This window comes from Schistocerca americana, chromosome 3 (assembly GCF_021461395.2).
Source record: "Schistocerca americana isolate TAMUIC-IGC-003095 chromosome 3, iqSchAmer2.1, whole genome shotgun sequence".
Classification (NCBI taxonomy): Eukaryota; Metazoa; Arthropoda; class Insecta; order Orthoptera; family Acrididae; genus Schistocerca; species Schistocerca americana.
This window is the reverse complement of record NC_060121.1, coordinates 465,007,282-465,025,402: the sequence shown is the minus strand read 5'-3', so window position 1 is coordinate 465,025,402 and position 18,121 is coordinate 465,007,282. Positions and strand designations below refer to the sequence as shown.

The 18,121-nt window shown below is 40.8% G+C and overlaps 1 protein-coding gene across 1 annotated transcript in view; it reads left to right on the top strand.

Moving 5' to 3' along the window:
* Positions 1 to 906: 906 nt before the first annotated feature.
* The window catches only part of LOC124606156 (peritrophin-1-like), a 50,757-nt gene continuing 33,542 nt past the window's right edge, over positions 907 to 18,121 (top strand). The window contains exon 1 of the mRNA XM_047138121.1: positions 907 to 1,045. Coding sequence (XP_046994077.1) covers positions 907 to 1,045 — 139 coding nt within the window. The remainder of the gene's footprint in view (positions 1,046 to 18,121) is intronic.

Sequence of the window (18,121 nt, the reverse complement as noted above, 5' to 3'; positions counted from 1 at the left end):
TATTTTACGAGAGACGCTAGGCTCACACTACAAATGGGCAGCCCCTGGGGGTGTTTGAACTATATGTAAAGGTAAGGCAGACGCATAGATGTGGTCGTTGGATCCTTGAGATGTACTCATTGAGTGCAATCGGTAGTGCACCGTCCGAAAATGGCAGGGTTCCGGGTTCAAAACTCCACCGGGACACAGTGTAATCTCTCACATACCTCCACCTAATAATAGATCGCTGGAAATAGTAGCAGAAGGTTAAAACAGTAGATTAGAAATAGTTGGAAATACATAAAAGAAACTGTGAGTGTTATGAGAGTACGTGTTATGCAGAGATAAGATTCTTAGTAGGTAGATGGACATAGGGAGCAACAAACCATTCATAATACTGTAGTATTCAATAACGATGTCATAGCTGAACAAGAATTACAAAACAAATTGCTTAAACCACGTCGAAAGTATATGAAACCAGGTGTCCGTTTTTTCGGACATCTCCTTAAGAAGAGATACCATTCATTCATAAAACTGATTCGCCTCGATGGGCATTTTGTTCGGCCTCTAGCGGTAATCCAAAATTAGCGAGCATGGAGGACATGGACGGGGACTGAGGACAGGAGGCGCTGGGTGGGAATGTGAGTCGGCCGGAGAACATGCCTTGATACTCCGCACATTTGCACTAAACACTCTGCCCGGATGGCGCAGTGATTAGCGCAAGTGCTTAGTAAGTAGAAGATTCCGGGTTCGAGTCCCAGTCCAGCACGTATTTTCACTAGTCACCGTTGAATTCTCATTAAGTTACGATGCAGTTGATATCATTAGTTCTTCCCTTTCCTTTCTCCCCACCCACCCTCATCTGCATAAAGCGTCTTATATCTTTCTGTGTCGGCATCTGTTCCGATCGTGTGAGTGCTTGGAGCCATGGTGACGGATGCTACCAACTGTCCACATTGCGACGGCTCCACGCCCGTCTTCTTCACTGACGGTAAGGACAATGACAGATTCTACGAGAGCATCAACGGCGGATCCGTTCACACGGCCTGCCCCATTGGCACCGCCTGTAACTCCAACATCAACACCTGCTACTGGCCAGACTTCAAGAAGTACAAAGCACCAGAAGATTAGCGCTCTATCATTTCGCATCACTTGGCATGACTCACTGACTATATTCCGCTTGTATTTCCAACACACTTATAAATAAATGGAAGCAGCGAATACTAAACCTCCTCCTTTCAATGTAAAACAACAATTTGCGCTGCTTCCCGAAGACAATTTTGCTGCAGAAACTTCCACAGGGATCCCCATATTACAACAATTTCTGTATCAGATGATACTGTAAACTAGATGATTGAGCGACGAAAAATCAAATTTCACTACAATCTTGAATGTTGAACCAATGCGTAATTTAGTTCTACAACTGTGAGTGTACGAGCATCACCCCATAATCTCTCTTGAACTGTTGAAACTTTCAATTCAATTGCAGACGAACAGAGTTTTCAATATCCTAAACAGTTATCTCTACGTACATTGCAAAACCGTCAATAGCATGAAGACATCTTTCTTGTTTTACGCCGTAGATCGTACGTTAGAACTGAAGCTCGTGGAGATGTTGCTAACGATATCAGTCTCCTCAATAGCGACCACATTCCTAAATTAAAATGCGTGCTTCAACACAAATGCAGAAGCTAGCCAAGCCTTCATTCTATGTTGGTGTCTTTGGCCACAAACGGAACCTGTGCAACTTCCTTAGTACTCTAGCGGCACCATCGTTTAGGATAGGAAAAATTAGTTTCGTGCAATATTCTGAACACAAGTTACAGCCAGGTGCAGGCTAGATTCAGTGAGTTACGCATAGCAACAGTTGTGAAATAGAATAGAGGCCACAGGGCTGTCAAATTGCTGAAAGACTATATGTAGCGGTTTCGCATGTCGCAAATCACAGGCAGAAGGGGCCCACTGGCCAACCTAGCACGTTATGTGTACGTGACGCAAAGCGGCGCGTATGGCAAACCAGAGGCACACAGCCGCATATAAATAGGTGCGGGTTTCTAACGAGATTCATTGTGTGCCAGCTGTCCTGGACAGCGGGGCATGCCACACCAACAGCTACATGCAGCAGCAGATGGGCGCCAGCGTTACAGTCCACGGCGGGTCGCTGGTTCGCCCATCTGAGGCCTATGTGGGGTCCACAGCCAGCCAGTGGCAGGCCATTCCACAGCTCGCTAACGCAGGCAGTCGTCGTGGCTTCCAATACCTGCGGGATGCATCCCGAAGCGAGGGCAGCAGATTCAGACACCGAATCGCAGGAGCTTGTTATTGCCACGATCTTAGCCACACTGGCGAGAAGCACGCAGCTGGCCGCCTGCAGCTCACACAAAGTGGCGCTGAGTCGGCAGTGATGCAGACCACTGACTCAACTGCCGGTATCCTGACGACGGCGCAAGTCCGCTGCTGTACAAGGCCGACACACGGCAGTGCGTGCACGGGTCGCTGAGGCAGCCATTCCTCGCCAAGCTGTTTAGCAGACAGCAAAGTGGTGTCCTCAGCATTGTGTGACCCAGTGACGCAGATCGAGAGGAATGGGGGCACTGTAGTTGGAAACAATAAAGCACATGAAAAGCTCGGACGAGTCTTAATACGGTGCCTTCTACCTCTTCCCACTACAGTATGTTTCAAGTATCAGTCATGGTCAGAACAGTATTCTATGTAGATGTCAGTGCCTTATGTCGGAATTAAGTGAACTCGAACGTGGACAAACTGATGATACAAGTATGGTGGGTGCTTCCATAAGCAAGATAGCTTATGTGTTTGTTTGTAAAGGTACAGTATTGAACATTTATACGGCTTATCGTGACAGACGGTCATTGAAGAGGTTTGTGACGAAAAATGAGAGGACGACAACTGCAAAAGTCGTTGAAGAACTGAATATCGCATTCTAGAACAGTGTCAGCACCAAAACAACACGAAGGGAGCTCCATAAGCTGGAAATTGCAGGACGAGCCGGAATTCCAAAACCGTCAGTGATGCAAATTCCCGTAACAGGAAGACGTGGTGCCGAAACCATAAAGCCAGGTCTACAGAGCAATGGATTAAAGTCATTTTTTCTGATAATTTCCCAACTTCTGGTCGTGTTCACATCACTAAAGTGGAACATGGCGTGGGTTCAGTGATGACTGCGGCAGCCATATCATGGAATTTCTTGGGCCCCACGGTTATTCTGCAACGTCACACTACTACCAAGATTATGCGACATGTCTGGCTGCTCGGGTAATCCTGTGGTCTAGTGTTTGTTCCTCAATGGTGACGCTGTGTTCCAAGACGACAGGGATCTTGTTCACACAGCTCGCTTCATTCAGGGCAGGTTTTGTGAGCGCAAGGTATAATTGTCATATGTCCCGTGGCCATCACTCTCACAAGGGAACCTCCCCATCGCACCCCCCTCAGATTTAGTTATAAGTTGGCACAGTGGATAGGCCTTGAAAAACTGAACACAGATCAATCGAGAAAACAGGAAGAAGTTGTGTGGAACTATGAAAAAAATAAGCAAAATAGACAATTGAGTAGTCCATGCGCAACATATGCAACATCAAGGACAGTGTGAGCTCAGGAGTTCCGTGGTCCCGTGGTTAGCGTGAGCAGCTGCAGAACGAGAGGTCCTTGGTTCAAGTCTTCCCTCTAGTGAAAAGTTTAATTTTTTATTTTCAGACAATTATCAAAGTTCAGGCACTCACACATAATCAACTTCGCTCTCCAAAATTCCAGGGCATGTTCAGATTTGCTTGGACATATGCAGGATTTGACGGTCTACACATGGAAAAATTTGAAAACGTTAAAAACATATGTTTTGACAGAGCACAGGGAAAACTGTGCGACTGTGAAACTGATGCATTCAATTGTTGCAGTTTATGTGACAAACTCTTATGTTTTCATCACTTTTTTGGGAGTGATTATCCCATCCACAAGAAAACATAAATCGGGCAAGGTAGAAGAACCTTTTTACCCATTCGCCAAGTGTACAAGTTAGGTGGGTAGACAACATATTCCTGTCATGTGACGCACTTGCCGTCACCAGTGTCGTATAGAATATATCAGACGTGTTTTCCTGTGGAGGAATCGGTTGACCTATGAACTTGCGATCAAATGTTTTCGGTTCCTATTGGAGGGCACGTCCTTTCGTCTACGAATCGCACGGTTTTGCGGTGCGGTCGCAAAACACAGACACTAAACTTATTACAGTGAACACAGAAGTCGAAGAACGAACGGGCGGATCATAACTTTGCGAAATGAAGGAAGTAAACTTTTCACTCGAGGGAGGACTTGAATCAAGGACCGTTCGTTCTGCAGCTGCTCACGCTAATCACGAGACCACGGCGCTCCTGAGCTCACATCCTCCTTGATGTTGCCTATGTTGCACATGGACTACTCAGTTTGTATATTTTGCTTATTTTTTCCATAGTTCCACACGACTTCTTCCTGTTTTCTCGATTGATCTGTGGTCAGTTTTTCAAGGCCTATCCACTGTGCCAACTTATAACTAAATCAGAGAGGGGTGCGATGGGGAGGTTCCCTTGTCAGAAGATCTCAATATTACTCATCCTTTGTGATATTTTTAAAGGTGAGTGATCGTTATCCTACTCCATCACTGTGACCTGTACTTGCCACTATTTTGCTTTTCCTTGAAAACCATAAAAGACCTGTATTTATCCATTTCGAGACGACTAAAGGCTGTACCGAATGCCAACCGTTTTCGTACACCTTATTAGTCATGATGTGTTGTGTTTTTGGTGTTTCCATATTTCTGTCCACCCCTGCACTTATCGAAAACCATACTGCATCACCATCAGTTGCTACGGAAAACTATAATTACACCAGTAATATTTTGGGGTGAAAGGAATCGAAAGGAAACAGAATGGGACAGAGTTAGCGAGGAAATAACCTCCAGCCGCACAGCGTATTGCGGCAATCCATTTGCAACATTGGACAATCTGAAAATTTGTGCCGGACCGGAGCTCGAACCGGTATGCCCCTATTCTCTAGAATGGTTGCCTTAACTGCCTGGCCATCCAGACGTACTTTCCATCAAACCAAAACTCCCAACTTCTCTCTCGCCGCACCGCAACGACCCCCTCCAATTAACTACCTACTAGCATATTTCTGAGTCCCGTAGAATTAAAAGTATGAGCGGTGTCCATTCTATCGGACAAGTTATGGCCGAGGGTCAAGGAACCAGCATCTCATAAATGGCGAAAGCGTTCAGCTGTTCACGTACTACTGTCATGAGCATCTCTGGAAAGACATTAAAGGATGAGAAAACCACAAATAGGTGACAAGTGGTTGGCAGTCTTTCTCTCATTACAAAATATGGAGATAAGAGGACTGTGAGTTCGCTCTCTGAAGCAGAATAGGTAATGATATGTGGTAGATACAATGACAAAGGTGGTGCAGGCACAAATCCTTAAGAGCACAGCATTCAAGGCACTGTGTTGAATATAGTGTCTCATAGCAGATGAGCCCTACGTGTTTCCATTTGACCCAATGACACAATCAATTACAATTTCAGAAGACAAAGGATCTTTGAGACTGATCTTGCATCATAAAATGTATCACCTGATCGGTTCAATCTTGTTAAACCTGAACAATGTTCACATCTGGATATACCACCATTACTACATGAGTCCCTTTTGCGTATAGTGCACAATCTCCAAGGGGGTATTTTTTCTTTTTTTTTTTTCATTGAGCCTATATCCTACGTTTCTGTATGCCCCTCTATGTGAACATTCTTCCTGTAGAGCGTGTATTCCCGTTCTTTTGTTATTATGGAATACCACTACAGAAGTGCTGACACAAGTGATAAAAGTAATCACCAAGTAAACCTATATTCAGTTTAACAATTCGTATATTTATATTTTAGCTCCCGCTGGAAACCCTGTGTCATACTTCCTAGTAAATATCACCAAGTGGGAATAAAGTGTACATGCCTTTGATATCAAAGTAAACCAGTTTTATTGTTGGCAGGATGTTTGTATCTCTTATTTCTTTAGAGTAATACTAAGACTTTTTATATAGTTCCATTTTTCTGTGGTTGTTATCGTTCAACTAAGTTTTAGTGTGCGAATGTTGCAATATGGTACGGGAGCATTCTTGAGATTGATGATCGGTCTAACGGGCCTATTTGTTGTCTTCATGTATCTTGGGCTGGCTACTGAGCAATGGTGCTACTGAAATTTTTTCTGTGCCATTTTGTACTGTGTTCTCATGAATAACTTTTTAACATTTTTAATGTATTTTTCAAATTCATTTGGAATCTAATAGATGCATTAAGATTTTAGTTCTTCGATATTTTTTGTAATTTTGTCTTTGTCTTATTCACATGTTTCTCCGTATTCATGAGCATTACCTACCTTTGTAGCTATTTACCTCTTTTTCTGCCGTTTTTAATTTCATGCTTCTTTGTTATATTCCAGGTTTTTTACAGAAGTTTTCTTGTTTTTGATAAAGCCATTTACTAGTTTTACTATCAATTCCCTGATTACCCAGTATTTTATCATTGTTTTGCTTTTAATCTTCCTTCTTATTCTACAGTATGTTCTGTTTCTATTATTATGTCAGGCAGTAGTAGCCGACCGAGACAGACGCAGCAACAGGGAAGTGACCGCTTTTGTGACATTTACAAGTTCCTAACCAGGAGAAAATTTTATTATATCATCTGTGTGTTTTAATAGTTTAGTTTCTTGAGTTTCTGCGTGTAAATTTAATATCTAGTAGCCACAGTTCTCCCGTTTTCGTTTGCGTCGGAAAGTAAACGGATTTTGTAACACATTACAAGTTCCTAATCAGGGGTGAATTATTTAGTTTCACCTGAGTGCTTCAGTAGTTAGGTTCTTGAATATCTGCGTATTATTAGACACAGTTCCTGCGTTTCCGTCAGGGCCTACAGTAGAGTTACGCAGCACGTGCCGATAGTCCGTTTATCTGCATAGGTTACTTTTCCACGGTCTTTAGTGGACAGGAACTGGATTGTTGTGTGCGGATGCGACCGGAGTTAGTGACACTTCGCTCTCAGCTTCATGATGTGATGGCTTCGGTTACACAGCTTGAGGCTGCAGTGGATGGGCACCACTGTTGTAGGCCGGCCGTGGGGATCCAACGGACGTCCAGCACGTCCGAGTCCTCCGATCGGTCTTCACCGGTGGCCAACCCAGTTACTGCTCGCACTGAGGTTGACCCCTCACCTATGGACGAGTGGGAGGTCACCCCAGGGCGAAGCAGGCGGCGAAAGACATCCCAGACGGCCGCACGTAAGGCCTCCCCGGTTTGTCTGACAGGTTCCAGCTGCTGTCTGTGGCTGACACTGTCGCTGAGCCAGATGCTGTCGCCTGTACTGTTTCAGTCGACATGACTGATTGCGGACCTCTGCTACAGAGCAGAGTGGAGGATCTGAATCAGAGGCTCAGACGGTTCTGCGACCGTGTAGGCTGCAGATTCCTCGACTTGCGCCGGTGGCTATACGGGTAGCAGGGGCTGTGTGGCGTGGACTGGGCGGTTTTTTAGGTTAGAGGGTCTCGGGAAAACACAGAAACAGCTTCAGTCACAAAGCGTGCAGGCCGAACACAGGAAGAAGACAGATACAGGAACCATTGGTATAGCTTGTAAACTGTCTTAGATGTGTTTGGAAAGTACCATAGCCCCAAGCGCTAATAGAAAGCACTGATGCTCAAATCGTTATAGGCACTGAAAGCTGGCTAAAGCCGGAAATAAATGTAGTCGAAACTTTTGCGAAGAACCTAACTGTGTTCCGAAAGGATAGGCTAAACACAGTTGGCGGTGGCGTATTTGTTGCTGTTAGAAGTAGTTTAACTTATCGCGAAATTGGAGTAGATACTTCCTGTGAGCTAGTATGGGCATAGATAATTGTTGGCAACCCGAATTAAATGATAATAGGAACGTTTATCGACGTCCCAATTCAGATGATATAGTTGCTGAAAGGTTCAAAGAAAACTTGATTTTGATTTCAAACACGTACCCGACTTATACGATGATAGTTGGTGGTGGTTTTAATTTATCCTCGATATGTTGGCGAAAATACATTGGAGTATGCTGATGCATTAGCTCCATACTTAACAATCATATACAACCGTTCGCTCGACGAAAGATCTGTACCCAAAGACTAGAAAGTTGCACAGGTCACACCAATATTCAAGAAAGGTTGTAAGAGTAATACACTAAATTACAGGCCCACATCATTAACGTCGATATGCGGCAGGAGTTTGGAACGTATATTGTGTTCAAACATTATGAATTACCTCGAAGAAAACTGTCTGTTGCCACACAGTCAACATGGGTTTAGAAAACATCGTTCCTGTGAAACACAACTGGCTCTTCATCACACGGAGTGTTGAGTGCTATTCACAAGGGATTTCGTATTTCTGGATTTCCAGAAGGCTTTTAACACTGTACCACACAAGCGGCTTGTAGTGAAATTGCGTGCTTATGGAATATCATCTCAGTTATGTATCTGGATTTGAGGTTCCCTGTCACAGTTCGTAATAATTGACGGAAAGTCATCGAGCAAAACAGAAGTGATTTCTGGCATTCCTCAAGGTAGTATTATAGGCTCTTTGCTGTTCCTTATCTATATAAACGATTTGGGAGAAAATCTGAGCAGCCGTCTTAGGTTGTTTGCAGATGACACTATCGTTTATCGACTAATAAAGTCATCAGAAGACCAAAACAAACTGCAAAACGATTTAGAAAAGATATCTGAATGGTTCGAAAATTGGCAGGTGACCCTAAATTACGAAAAGCGCTAAAAGGAATTCGTTAAACGTCTGTTACACGATAAATCAGTCTAATCTAAAAGTCATGAATTCAACTAAATACCTAAGTATTACAATTACGAACAACTTAAATTCAAAGGAACACATAGAAAATGTTGTCGGGAAGTCTATCAAAAGACTGTGTTTTCTTAGCAGGACACTTGGAAATTGTAACAGATCTACTAAAGAGATTGCCTACACAACGCTTGTCCGGCCTCCTTTAGAATACTGCTGCGCTGTGTGGGATCTTTACCAGGTAGGACTGACGGAGTACATGGAAAAAGTTCAAAGAACGGCAGAACGTTTTGTATTACCGCGAAATATGGGAGAGAGTGTACAGAAATTATACAGGACTTGGGTTGGACATCATTAAAAGAAAGGCGTTTTTCGTTCCGACGGAATCTTCTCACGAAATTCCAATCACCAACTTTCTCCTCCGAATACGAAAATATTTTGTTGACACCGACCTACATAGGAAGAAACGATCACCACGATAAAATAAGGGAAATCAGAGCTCGTACGGAAAGATATAGTGTTCGTCCTTTACGCGCGCTATACGAGATTGGAATAATAGAGAATTGTGAAGGTGGTTCGATGAACCCTCTGCCAGGCACTTAAATGTGATTTGCAGAGTATCCATGTAGATGTCCCTAACATTTGAATTTATTAATTTACTGTTGTCAATTTTAAAAACTTTCTCTAACAGTTGCATTTCCATTTATTCAGTTATATCTTACTAAGATTCGTTATTTATGGAAGAATTATATCTGTATCTACATACATACTCTGCAAACCACCTTATGATATACGTCATAGTTTGGCTTGTACTACTACTACTAGTCATTTGATTCCTGTTCCACCAGCAAATAGAGAGAGGGGAAAACGACTGCAGATATGCCTCTATACGAACTCTCTCTTAAGTAAAATATACATTGACGGCAGTAGAATCCTTCTGTAGTCAGCATCAAAAGCCGGTTCTCTTAATTTTCTTGATAATGTCTCCTGCTAATAACATTGTCTTCCCTCCAGTGATACCCATTTGAGTTAATGAAGCTGTGAAGGTGGTTCGATGAACCCTCTCCCAGGCACTTAAATGTGATTTGCAGAGTATCCATGTAGATGTCCCTAACATTTGAATTTATTAATTTACTTTTGTCAATTTAAAATCTTTCTCTAACAGTTGCATTTCCATTTATTCAGTTATATCTTACTAAGATTCGTTATTTATGGAAGAATTATATCTGTATCTACATACATACTCTGCAAACCACCTTATGATATACGTCATAGTTTGGCTTGTACTACTACTACTAGTCATTTGATTCCTGTTCCACCAGCAAATAGAGAGAGGGGAAAACGACTGCAGATATGCCTCTATACGAACTCTCTCTTAAGTAAAATATACATTGACGGCAGTAGAATCCTTCTGTAGTCAGCATCAAAAGCCGGTTCTCTTAATTTTCTTGATAATGTCTCCTGCTAATAACATTGTCTTCCCTCCAGTGATACCCATTTGAGTTAATGAAGCATCTCTGCAACACTCACTTGTCGACTGAACCTAACAGTAACATATAGCACTACACCTCTGAATTACCTCAAAGTCTTTCTTCAATCTGACCTAATGGGGATTCCGAACACTCGACCAGTCCTCAATAATTGGTCCCACTGGTTTTCTATACACAGTTTCCTTCATAAATGAGCTACACTTACAAAAAATTCTCCCACTGAAGCGAACTCGACCATTCGCCTTCCCTGATAATATTCTTATGTGTTCGATCATTTCATATTGCTTTGCAACGTTATGCCTAGAGATTTAATCGACATGGCTGTCTCAAACGGCACACTACCAATGCTGTATGCGACATTATGGGACAGTTATTCCTACTCATCTGCATTAACTTGCCGCGCGGTTAAAGGCGCTTCAGTCTGGAACCGCACGACCGCTACGGTCGCAGGTTCGAATCCTGCCTCGGGCATGGATGTGTGTGATGTCCTTAGGTTAGTTAGGTTTAAGTAGTTCTAAGTTCTAGGGGACTTATGACCACAGCAGTTGAGTCCCATAGTGCTCAGAGCCATTTTTTGCATTACCTTACATTTTTCTACGTTTAGAGCAAGAAGTCGTTCTTCACGCCAACTAGAAATTTTGTCTCAGTCATCCTATCCTCCTACAGTGACTCAACGGCTGCACCTTCCTGTACACCACAGCATCATAAACAGATAACAGGAGATTGATGCTCACCGTATCTGTTTGCTTATTTATATTTGCAGAGGATAAGTGTGGTGCTATCACACTTCCCTGAGACACCCCTGTCGGATAGCCTTCTCTCTGATGAACACCCATCGTCAAGGGCAATGTACTGTGTTCTTGTACGTAACAGATTTTAGAGCCACCCACGTACAGAGTAATCTAATTCCTATGCTCCGACGATTGTAACAGTCTGCAGTGCAGTGCCCAGTCAAACACTTTCCGGAAATCTAGGGATATGTAATCTGCCGGTTGCTCGTTATCCATGGTTCGTATGAGCGTTGCTTTCTAGATCCTAGCTGATTTGTGGACAGAAGCTTTTCAGTCACAAGGAAATTTATTATATTCGAGCTCAGAATACATTCTAGGATTCTGCAGCAAACCGATGTTAAGCGTATTGCTCTGTAACTTTGTGGGCCCATCCTTTTACCGTTCTTGTACATAGGAGTCACCTGCTCTATTTCCCAGTCATTTGGGACTTTGCGATAAATGCAAGCTAAGTAAAGGGGCCATACCTTAGCGTGCTTTATGTGAAAGCAAATTGGAATTCCATCTGGACTTGGTGACTTATTTGTTTGAACTTTTTCAGCTGCTGCTCTACGCCAGAGCTGACTATACCATGTCCTCCTTAAAGGAGTCTGTGTGTAGGTAAAACGACGGCGTGAATGATTTCTTAAATGTGAATTTTAAAAGTTCAGCTTTCCTTTTGCTATCTTCCAATGCCACACAAGGCTGATCAACAAGTAACTGGGTAGAGCCCTCCGACCCATTTAGCCGTTTTACGCAGGACCAGATCTTTCTCTGGCTTTCAGGAAGAACGTTTGCTGAGGCTTGAGAGGGATGGTTGTTCTATGCTTCGTCCATCGATGTTTTTGCAGACGCAAGAATTTCTATTAACTTTTGTCTGTGGTCATTTACGCGCTCTTTTTTGAAGCGAAAGTGCAACAGTCTCTGCTTCCTTACGACAGTCTCTGCTTCCTCGAATCACGGCGAGTCTTTATCAGCCTTAAGGGGCTCCGAAAAGGCCCAAAATCATGAAAAGTTCAATTTTTACTTTTTTGCGTTTTGTGAATCTGCAGACTATTACCTTTTAATAGATATATAATTTATTCAATTCCGAAGACTACAACTATTTTTAAATTTTTTTTGAAATGTGTTCTACATGGGCGTGACCCACTGTGGCGCTGTTAAACTGCTGTCAAATGGTGTTATTATTAACGTCCGTGTTCATCAGGTACATTTTAGTGATGTGAGATAAATTATGTGTTGTGGATAACCTGTGATGGTTCAATATATATCGCTGGTGTGATTGTCGATTGTTTAATGTTTATTTACTCTGTCGTTATCTCGAATATATTCGTAATTAATTCTGTTTCTTGAGTCTCTGTTTTGTTGAAGTATAATAATGAGTAAAAGTAAAGTTATTAGAAATCCTCTGAAGGCTTTTAAGAAAAGGAGAAATGTTGGAAAGCCAAAGGTATGTGTTATTACTGTAAACAATAAAGACGATAACCAAGTGAGTGAACCTAACCTCTCAAGTACACCTGCCCATAGCAGTCAAAGTGGGAAAGAAAATACTTCACAGAAGAAGCTTGGTTCAATGAGTGAAAACTATGAATGTTTTATGGGCGAATCGGATGTGAATGAAATATTTGATATGTCGGTTCTCAAAGGAATTTTTTCAAACTGTGTAAGATGTATTCATTGTAGTGAAGTTGGTCTGGAACTCTCCATAATAAAGCACGTAGGACTTGCTAGTGAAATACAACTGAAATGTGATAGGTGTTCATACATGACCACCTTTTGGAACAGTGTTGCAGTAACTGCAACTGAAAAAAATGGTAGCAAAATCTACGAACACAACAACGAGCGATGCTTGCTTTAGACAAGGAACGCCTTCGGGCTGCAGACAGGGCTGTAAAGAGTCTAGAAATACAAGCAAGAGTAAACACGAGGAGGAACAAGAGGAAGCTGGAGTAGGAGTTTGCAGAGGATGAAGATAATCCATCCTATGGACCTGGAATGCACTAAAAGGTTAATCCAATCTTTGTCGATCGATTCCCAAAACTTTTATTTTCTCATACTAATTACATGTTTTCTAAGGATCTTCCAAACATATTTGTTTCAAACTTTCAGTAAATGTTACACAGTACCTTCTGCATAATTTAACACAGCCTTTTTCCAAAAAACTGTATATTTTTGAATATATAAATAAAAAATTGCAAAAAAATGTTGTGAATTTTCATTACAATTACAAAAAATCATCTTTAATAACTGAACCAAAATTTTGTAAAATCCCTGTGTTAAGTTGTAGTCCATATTACAATAAATAATCTGTAAAAAGTTCAACTTCCTACCTCAAATACTTTGTGAGGAAAGATGTAATTTATAAGCGTTATTTTAACATTGCAAGTATAGGGCGTTCCGGAGCCCATTAATCCAGCTGCTCGGCGCTTACTTCTCCAGAGCCCGATTTGTAATCAGTTTAAACTTTGGCAACAATTCCTGTACGTCTCTCATATTGGAAATAAATTATGTCCATTCCTTGTCTAAGTGGGATGATAACAACTGCTTATCTGCTCTTTCCCGCAGAATCTCTCTCCTGGCCTCTTGGTGTATTTACTGAGTACAGTAATCATCGTCACAACGACGAAATCAAGATCATCTCTAACTCTATATTGACATTATCGATAATATCAGACCTAATTGACAGCTACGGGGCCCATAATACACTCTAAGAAAAAAAATCAGTAGATGTACACGAACAATCAAACAAATAATAAGAAGTTCAGACATTTGAATGATTTATTCAAGAGAAAGCGCTACACAAATTGAGCAAGTTAACAGCGCGTTGATCCTCTGCTGGCCCTTATGCAGTAAGTTATTTGATTTGGCATTGATTGAGTTGTTGGGTGTTGTCCTGAGGGATATCGTGCTAAATTCTATCCAATTGGCTCGTTAGGTCGTCAGAATCCCAAGCCCTCCGCATAATGCCCCAAACGTTCTCAATTGGGTGGCGGGGGGTAGGGGGGGGGGGTGAGGGAGAGATCCAACGACCTTGCTGGTTAAGGTAGAGTGATCTGTACTGAATTAGAAGCGGAACTCACCACTGAATACGACTCCACTCTATGAAATGAGAGTCGAGGACTGCGTTCAAGCCGCAACATATGTGAAGTGTGGATGTATCCCATATTCATGATCACTTTTGATTGGACAGTGTACATTACGGTTGGCTTAATAGTGCAAGAAACTGATTATAATTTACGGTCAGTTATAGACGACCTTGTTAATATTTTACGAGTAGTTTCATATTTAATACTTCATCTAAATTTCCCTCCAGTCCACGACATCTGGGTTGTGATCCATGTGATAGAAAGATAACATTTGGACGCGCATGTATAATACTTCAGATAAAATGAACCTATCGACTAAGTATTGAGACTCGTACATGTTAATTAAACTTCCCTAGTACACAATAAGGAAATAGAAGCTCTTGATATTTTGTCTTACAAAAAAAATGTTGAAGATTATCTGAGGAGATCGAACAATTACTGGAGAAATATTGAATATGGTAGGGTACAGAGAGTATACTAGAACGAAACTTAGGGTGAGGCTCGAGAGAATAGTTATTTAGCTAATAGATGGAAGTGTGCGGTGATTAAAGTTTGAAGATAGCAAGTAGTTTTAAATAGGTGCAGACTGTTGTTGCAATTCAGAGATGAAGAACCTCGAACAGACCAGAATGTCGTCAAGAATTGCATCAAACAAGTTTTCAAAGTGAACACCACAAGAACAACGATAACTTCAGTGTCTGTTTGATATTTACTGTTTTAAAAAAAGTATTCCCTCTAATTATCATTGCATTTAAATGAATCACTGGAGTCAGAGAAGGTCTGAATTACTATGTATAAGTTAAGCTAAGTATTTTTATTATTTCTGCTAAAAGCATTCTCCTTTTGTGATAAAGATACAGCGTACATATTCATTTATAGTAAGACCTAATGTCTTGGGCGCAAGAGGAATGGTACGTATACTAATAAATGTATAATATAATATATTGCAATGTGAACGAGTCACTACTCCAAACAGATATTTTTCCTTTAAAGAAAAATTATGGCTAGACTTCACGACGGTACTTGTAGGACTTTAAAAAGGAAGAGAGAGCAATAGGACACCGAGATAAACCAAAACTTCGTAGGATTAACAATGAAAGTCGAAGTAATGAGGTGGTCCATACTCATCTAGTGTTTGCTGATGAACTATACTAATCGTCTTGCACTGCAGTGTATGGCGTATATGGTTTGATTGCGTGTTGTACAATTTCAGCAAGATTACCATAAAACTAGTTACTTATTGTTAATGTAACACGAGGTTTTATTTAATCGTTGCTTTTCCCGACAAATTATCGTTATTTTGTTAAAGAAAAGTCCGCCTGGGAACGTGTAGCAATGTTATCTGTCAAGCAGCGTAAATAGCACTAAGTTCAAGCACAAAAGTAATCATATATAACCAGAAAACAAGCTAAAGGTATGGTAAGTAATATGAACTAAACAAGAGTAATGATTTTTATTAGTTTTCAGTGATGTTGTATAACAGTCTCTTTACTAGTTGCAGATCATTTATCGAATTTAACGCTACTGTTATTCGAGTTGGCAACACTTTTCTTTTTCTGTCACACAGTACCACACGCACACAACACTAATGTATTTTTTCCTGTCAAAATATTTCATAAGGGTTGTTACGAAATAACCAGGCTTCATACATCAGCAGATAAGAATTTATATCACGTAAGCTGCTGTTTGCATTCATTCACTGTATTCACAGTCTAACTGGAATTTATTCCCTCAGAGTGGGTCCAGGGCCACCAATACACAATTATTATAGCAATTATAACCAAGAACAATTATATCTGTATAGAAAATCAATTAAAAAGTGGCGCTGCAATATTTCACAAAGATGGCGGCTAACATGAGACAATCACTTATCGATTCTGCTTCAGGTCCTGTGTTACTAGTACTAACAAATAATATATATTAAATCTTTTTGTACCTCCACTACATGCATTAACATTTGAAAATATTTCTCAATGTTAATCGCTTATTATTCAGCATTTACCAGCAAACCGCGCTGTAGATCAGAAGCGCTAAAGGGAGAGCTCCTTTGTAGCTGTCCAGAAAAATTAACATTTATATTGGACGAGAATTACAATGAAATAAAACTTTAAACAAAGAAGATTCATATCAGTGGCACATAAACTCTATTTTTCAAATGTTAAATTAGAAACATAATACAGTTTTTACAGAACTATGTGTTACGAGACATCAGTCACATCCTATCAGTACAACGGTTCCTACAAGGATTTTTCTAGAAGAACCATAGATAACAAAAGATTGAGATTTTCATTATCATTTTCCATGGATTGTCTGAGATATAATTTTTTGCAATATATTAAATTATGTCATTGACAACAATTATTTATTATTTTATTAACGATGAAGTCCCTTTTATTAATATCACGAGAATACGATTAATGTTGGTTCACACTGCACACACAGTTCCGTCGTGAATATTATTCTGAATAAAATATAAGCGTGGATCTTACAGGTGTTTTTATTGCATCATTAGTAATCAAAATCACAATAAGAATATATGAAATACTCAGATATTACAGCTGCAACGGATGAAAATGAAATGTTATCAGATACTACTGCTGTTGATCAAGCGGGAGAATGAAACATGAATCAGACACAATACTCTCAGCAGCGAACTTTGATATGAACGACAGACTCACGTTTCTCTCGGATGACGTCCAAATCTTATCTCAGTTACTTCGGACCTCTTTTGTGATTTCGTAAAGCGATACTCTTCTTGTGGATCAGAACAAAATATCTGCGTCATTTGTGACCTTGTTGATAGGATGTAACAAAAAAAATCTGCGTTAAAGGTAGACGGATCTGAAGTCTTGAAGAAGAAACATGTCATGAAAGTCTAGAAGTGCCCGTCTAATGTCAAATGTAGCAACGTCTGGGTGCTTCGATATCCAGATGTATTACTATCGGGAGGCAGAGATTAGTCGTCACAAGTCGCAGCTAGTTTTCTTTTTACGTTGCAACAAACTGTTGACGTAATTTTATCATATACGCTATTGTCATTCCCTTGTATACTGGAACCCATGTTAACCGGAAAATGTCTCTTTTAGTACATGCAATGCAATGTTATATTTCAGAACAGCCATTGATTAATGTCACTAGACACAAACCATTTCAGATAATGTCATTCAAGACCTACATAAAAGAAGGCTTTCATAAAAATTTAAAAACATCAACTACGTTTATAGACCTCACAGCAGCTTACGACACAGTCGGAAGGCATGGTCTTCCCTTCAAACTCGTTCAAATAATCCCATGAAGAAAAACAGTTCATGCTTCCCAGCAGGTCATTTATGGTTACACTGATTAACAGAATAAGCTCTTAAACGATGGATTATCACAGTAGTCTGTCCTCGCTCCACTGTTGTTTAATCTGTACATTTCCTACATTCCTGAAACTATGACTTGTAAATTTGAATATACTGGTGACTGTATGCTAGCATTGGGACACAGAACTTTTGAAGAAATGGAAGGAATTTTAATATCTTATGGCGATAAAGGAAAAATACTTTCAGAGATGGAGACTGAAATCAAACTCCACCAAGACATAGATGGCTTGCTGTTACTTGCGAAATAGAACGGCAGACAGACAGCTCCTGGGCTACTTTGGTGACAGAATGTGTAGGATTTACATTGGACTGGATACTGTCTTACAAAAAGCATCTGGAAAATACCGTTACAAAGATACATACTAGGCACAACATTCTATGTAAGCTGGGCAGAACAACCGGGACTCCAATGCTGAAACTCTGCGAACTTCAGCACTTGAATTGTCTACTCTGTTGCGGAAAATGGTATCCTGCATGGCTCAATAGTGCACACACACCAATGCTTGATTAGGTTATGCGCTCTAGCTTTCAATAGAAAGCAACTCTTCTCTGTGAGTTTAAATGCATACAACGCAACACGCAATTCCCCATCGATCA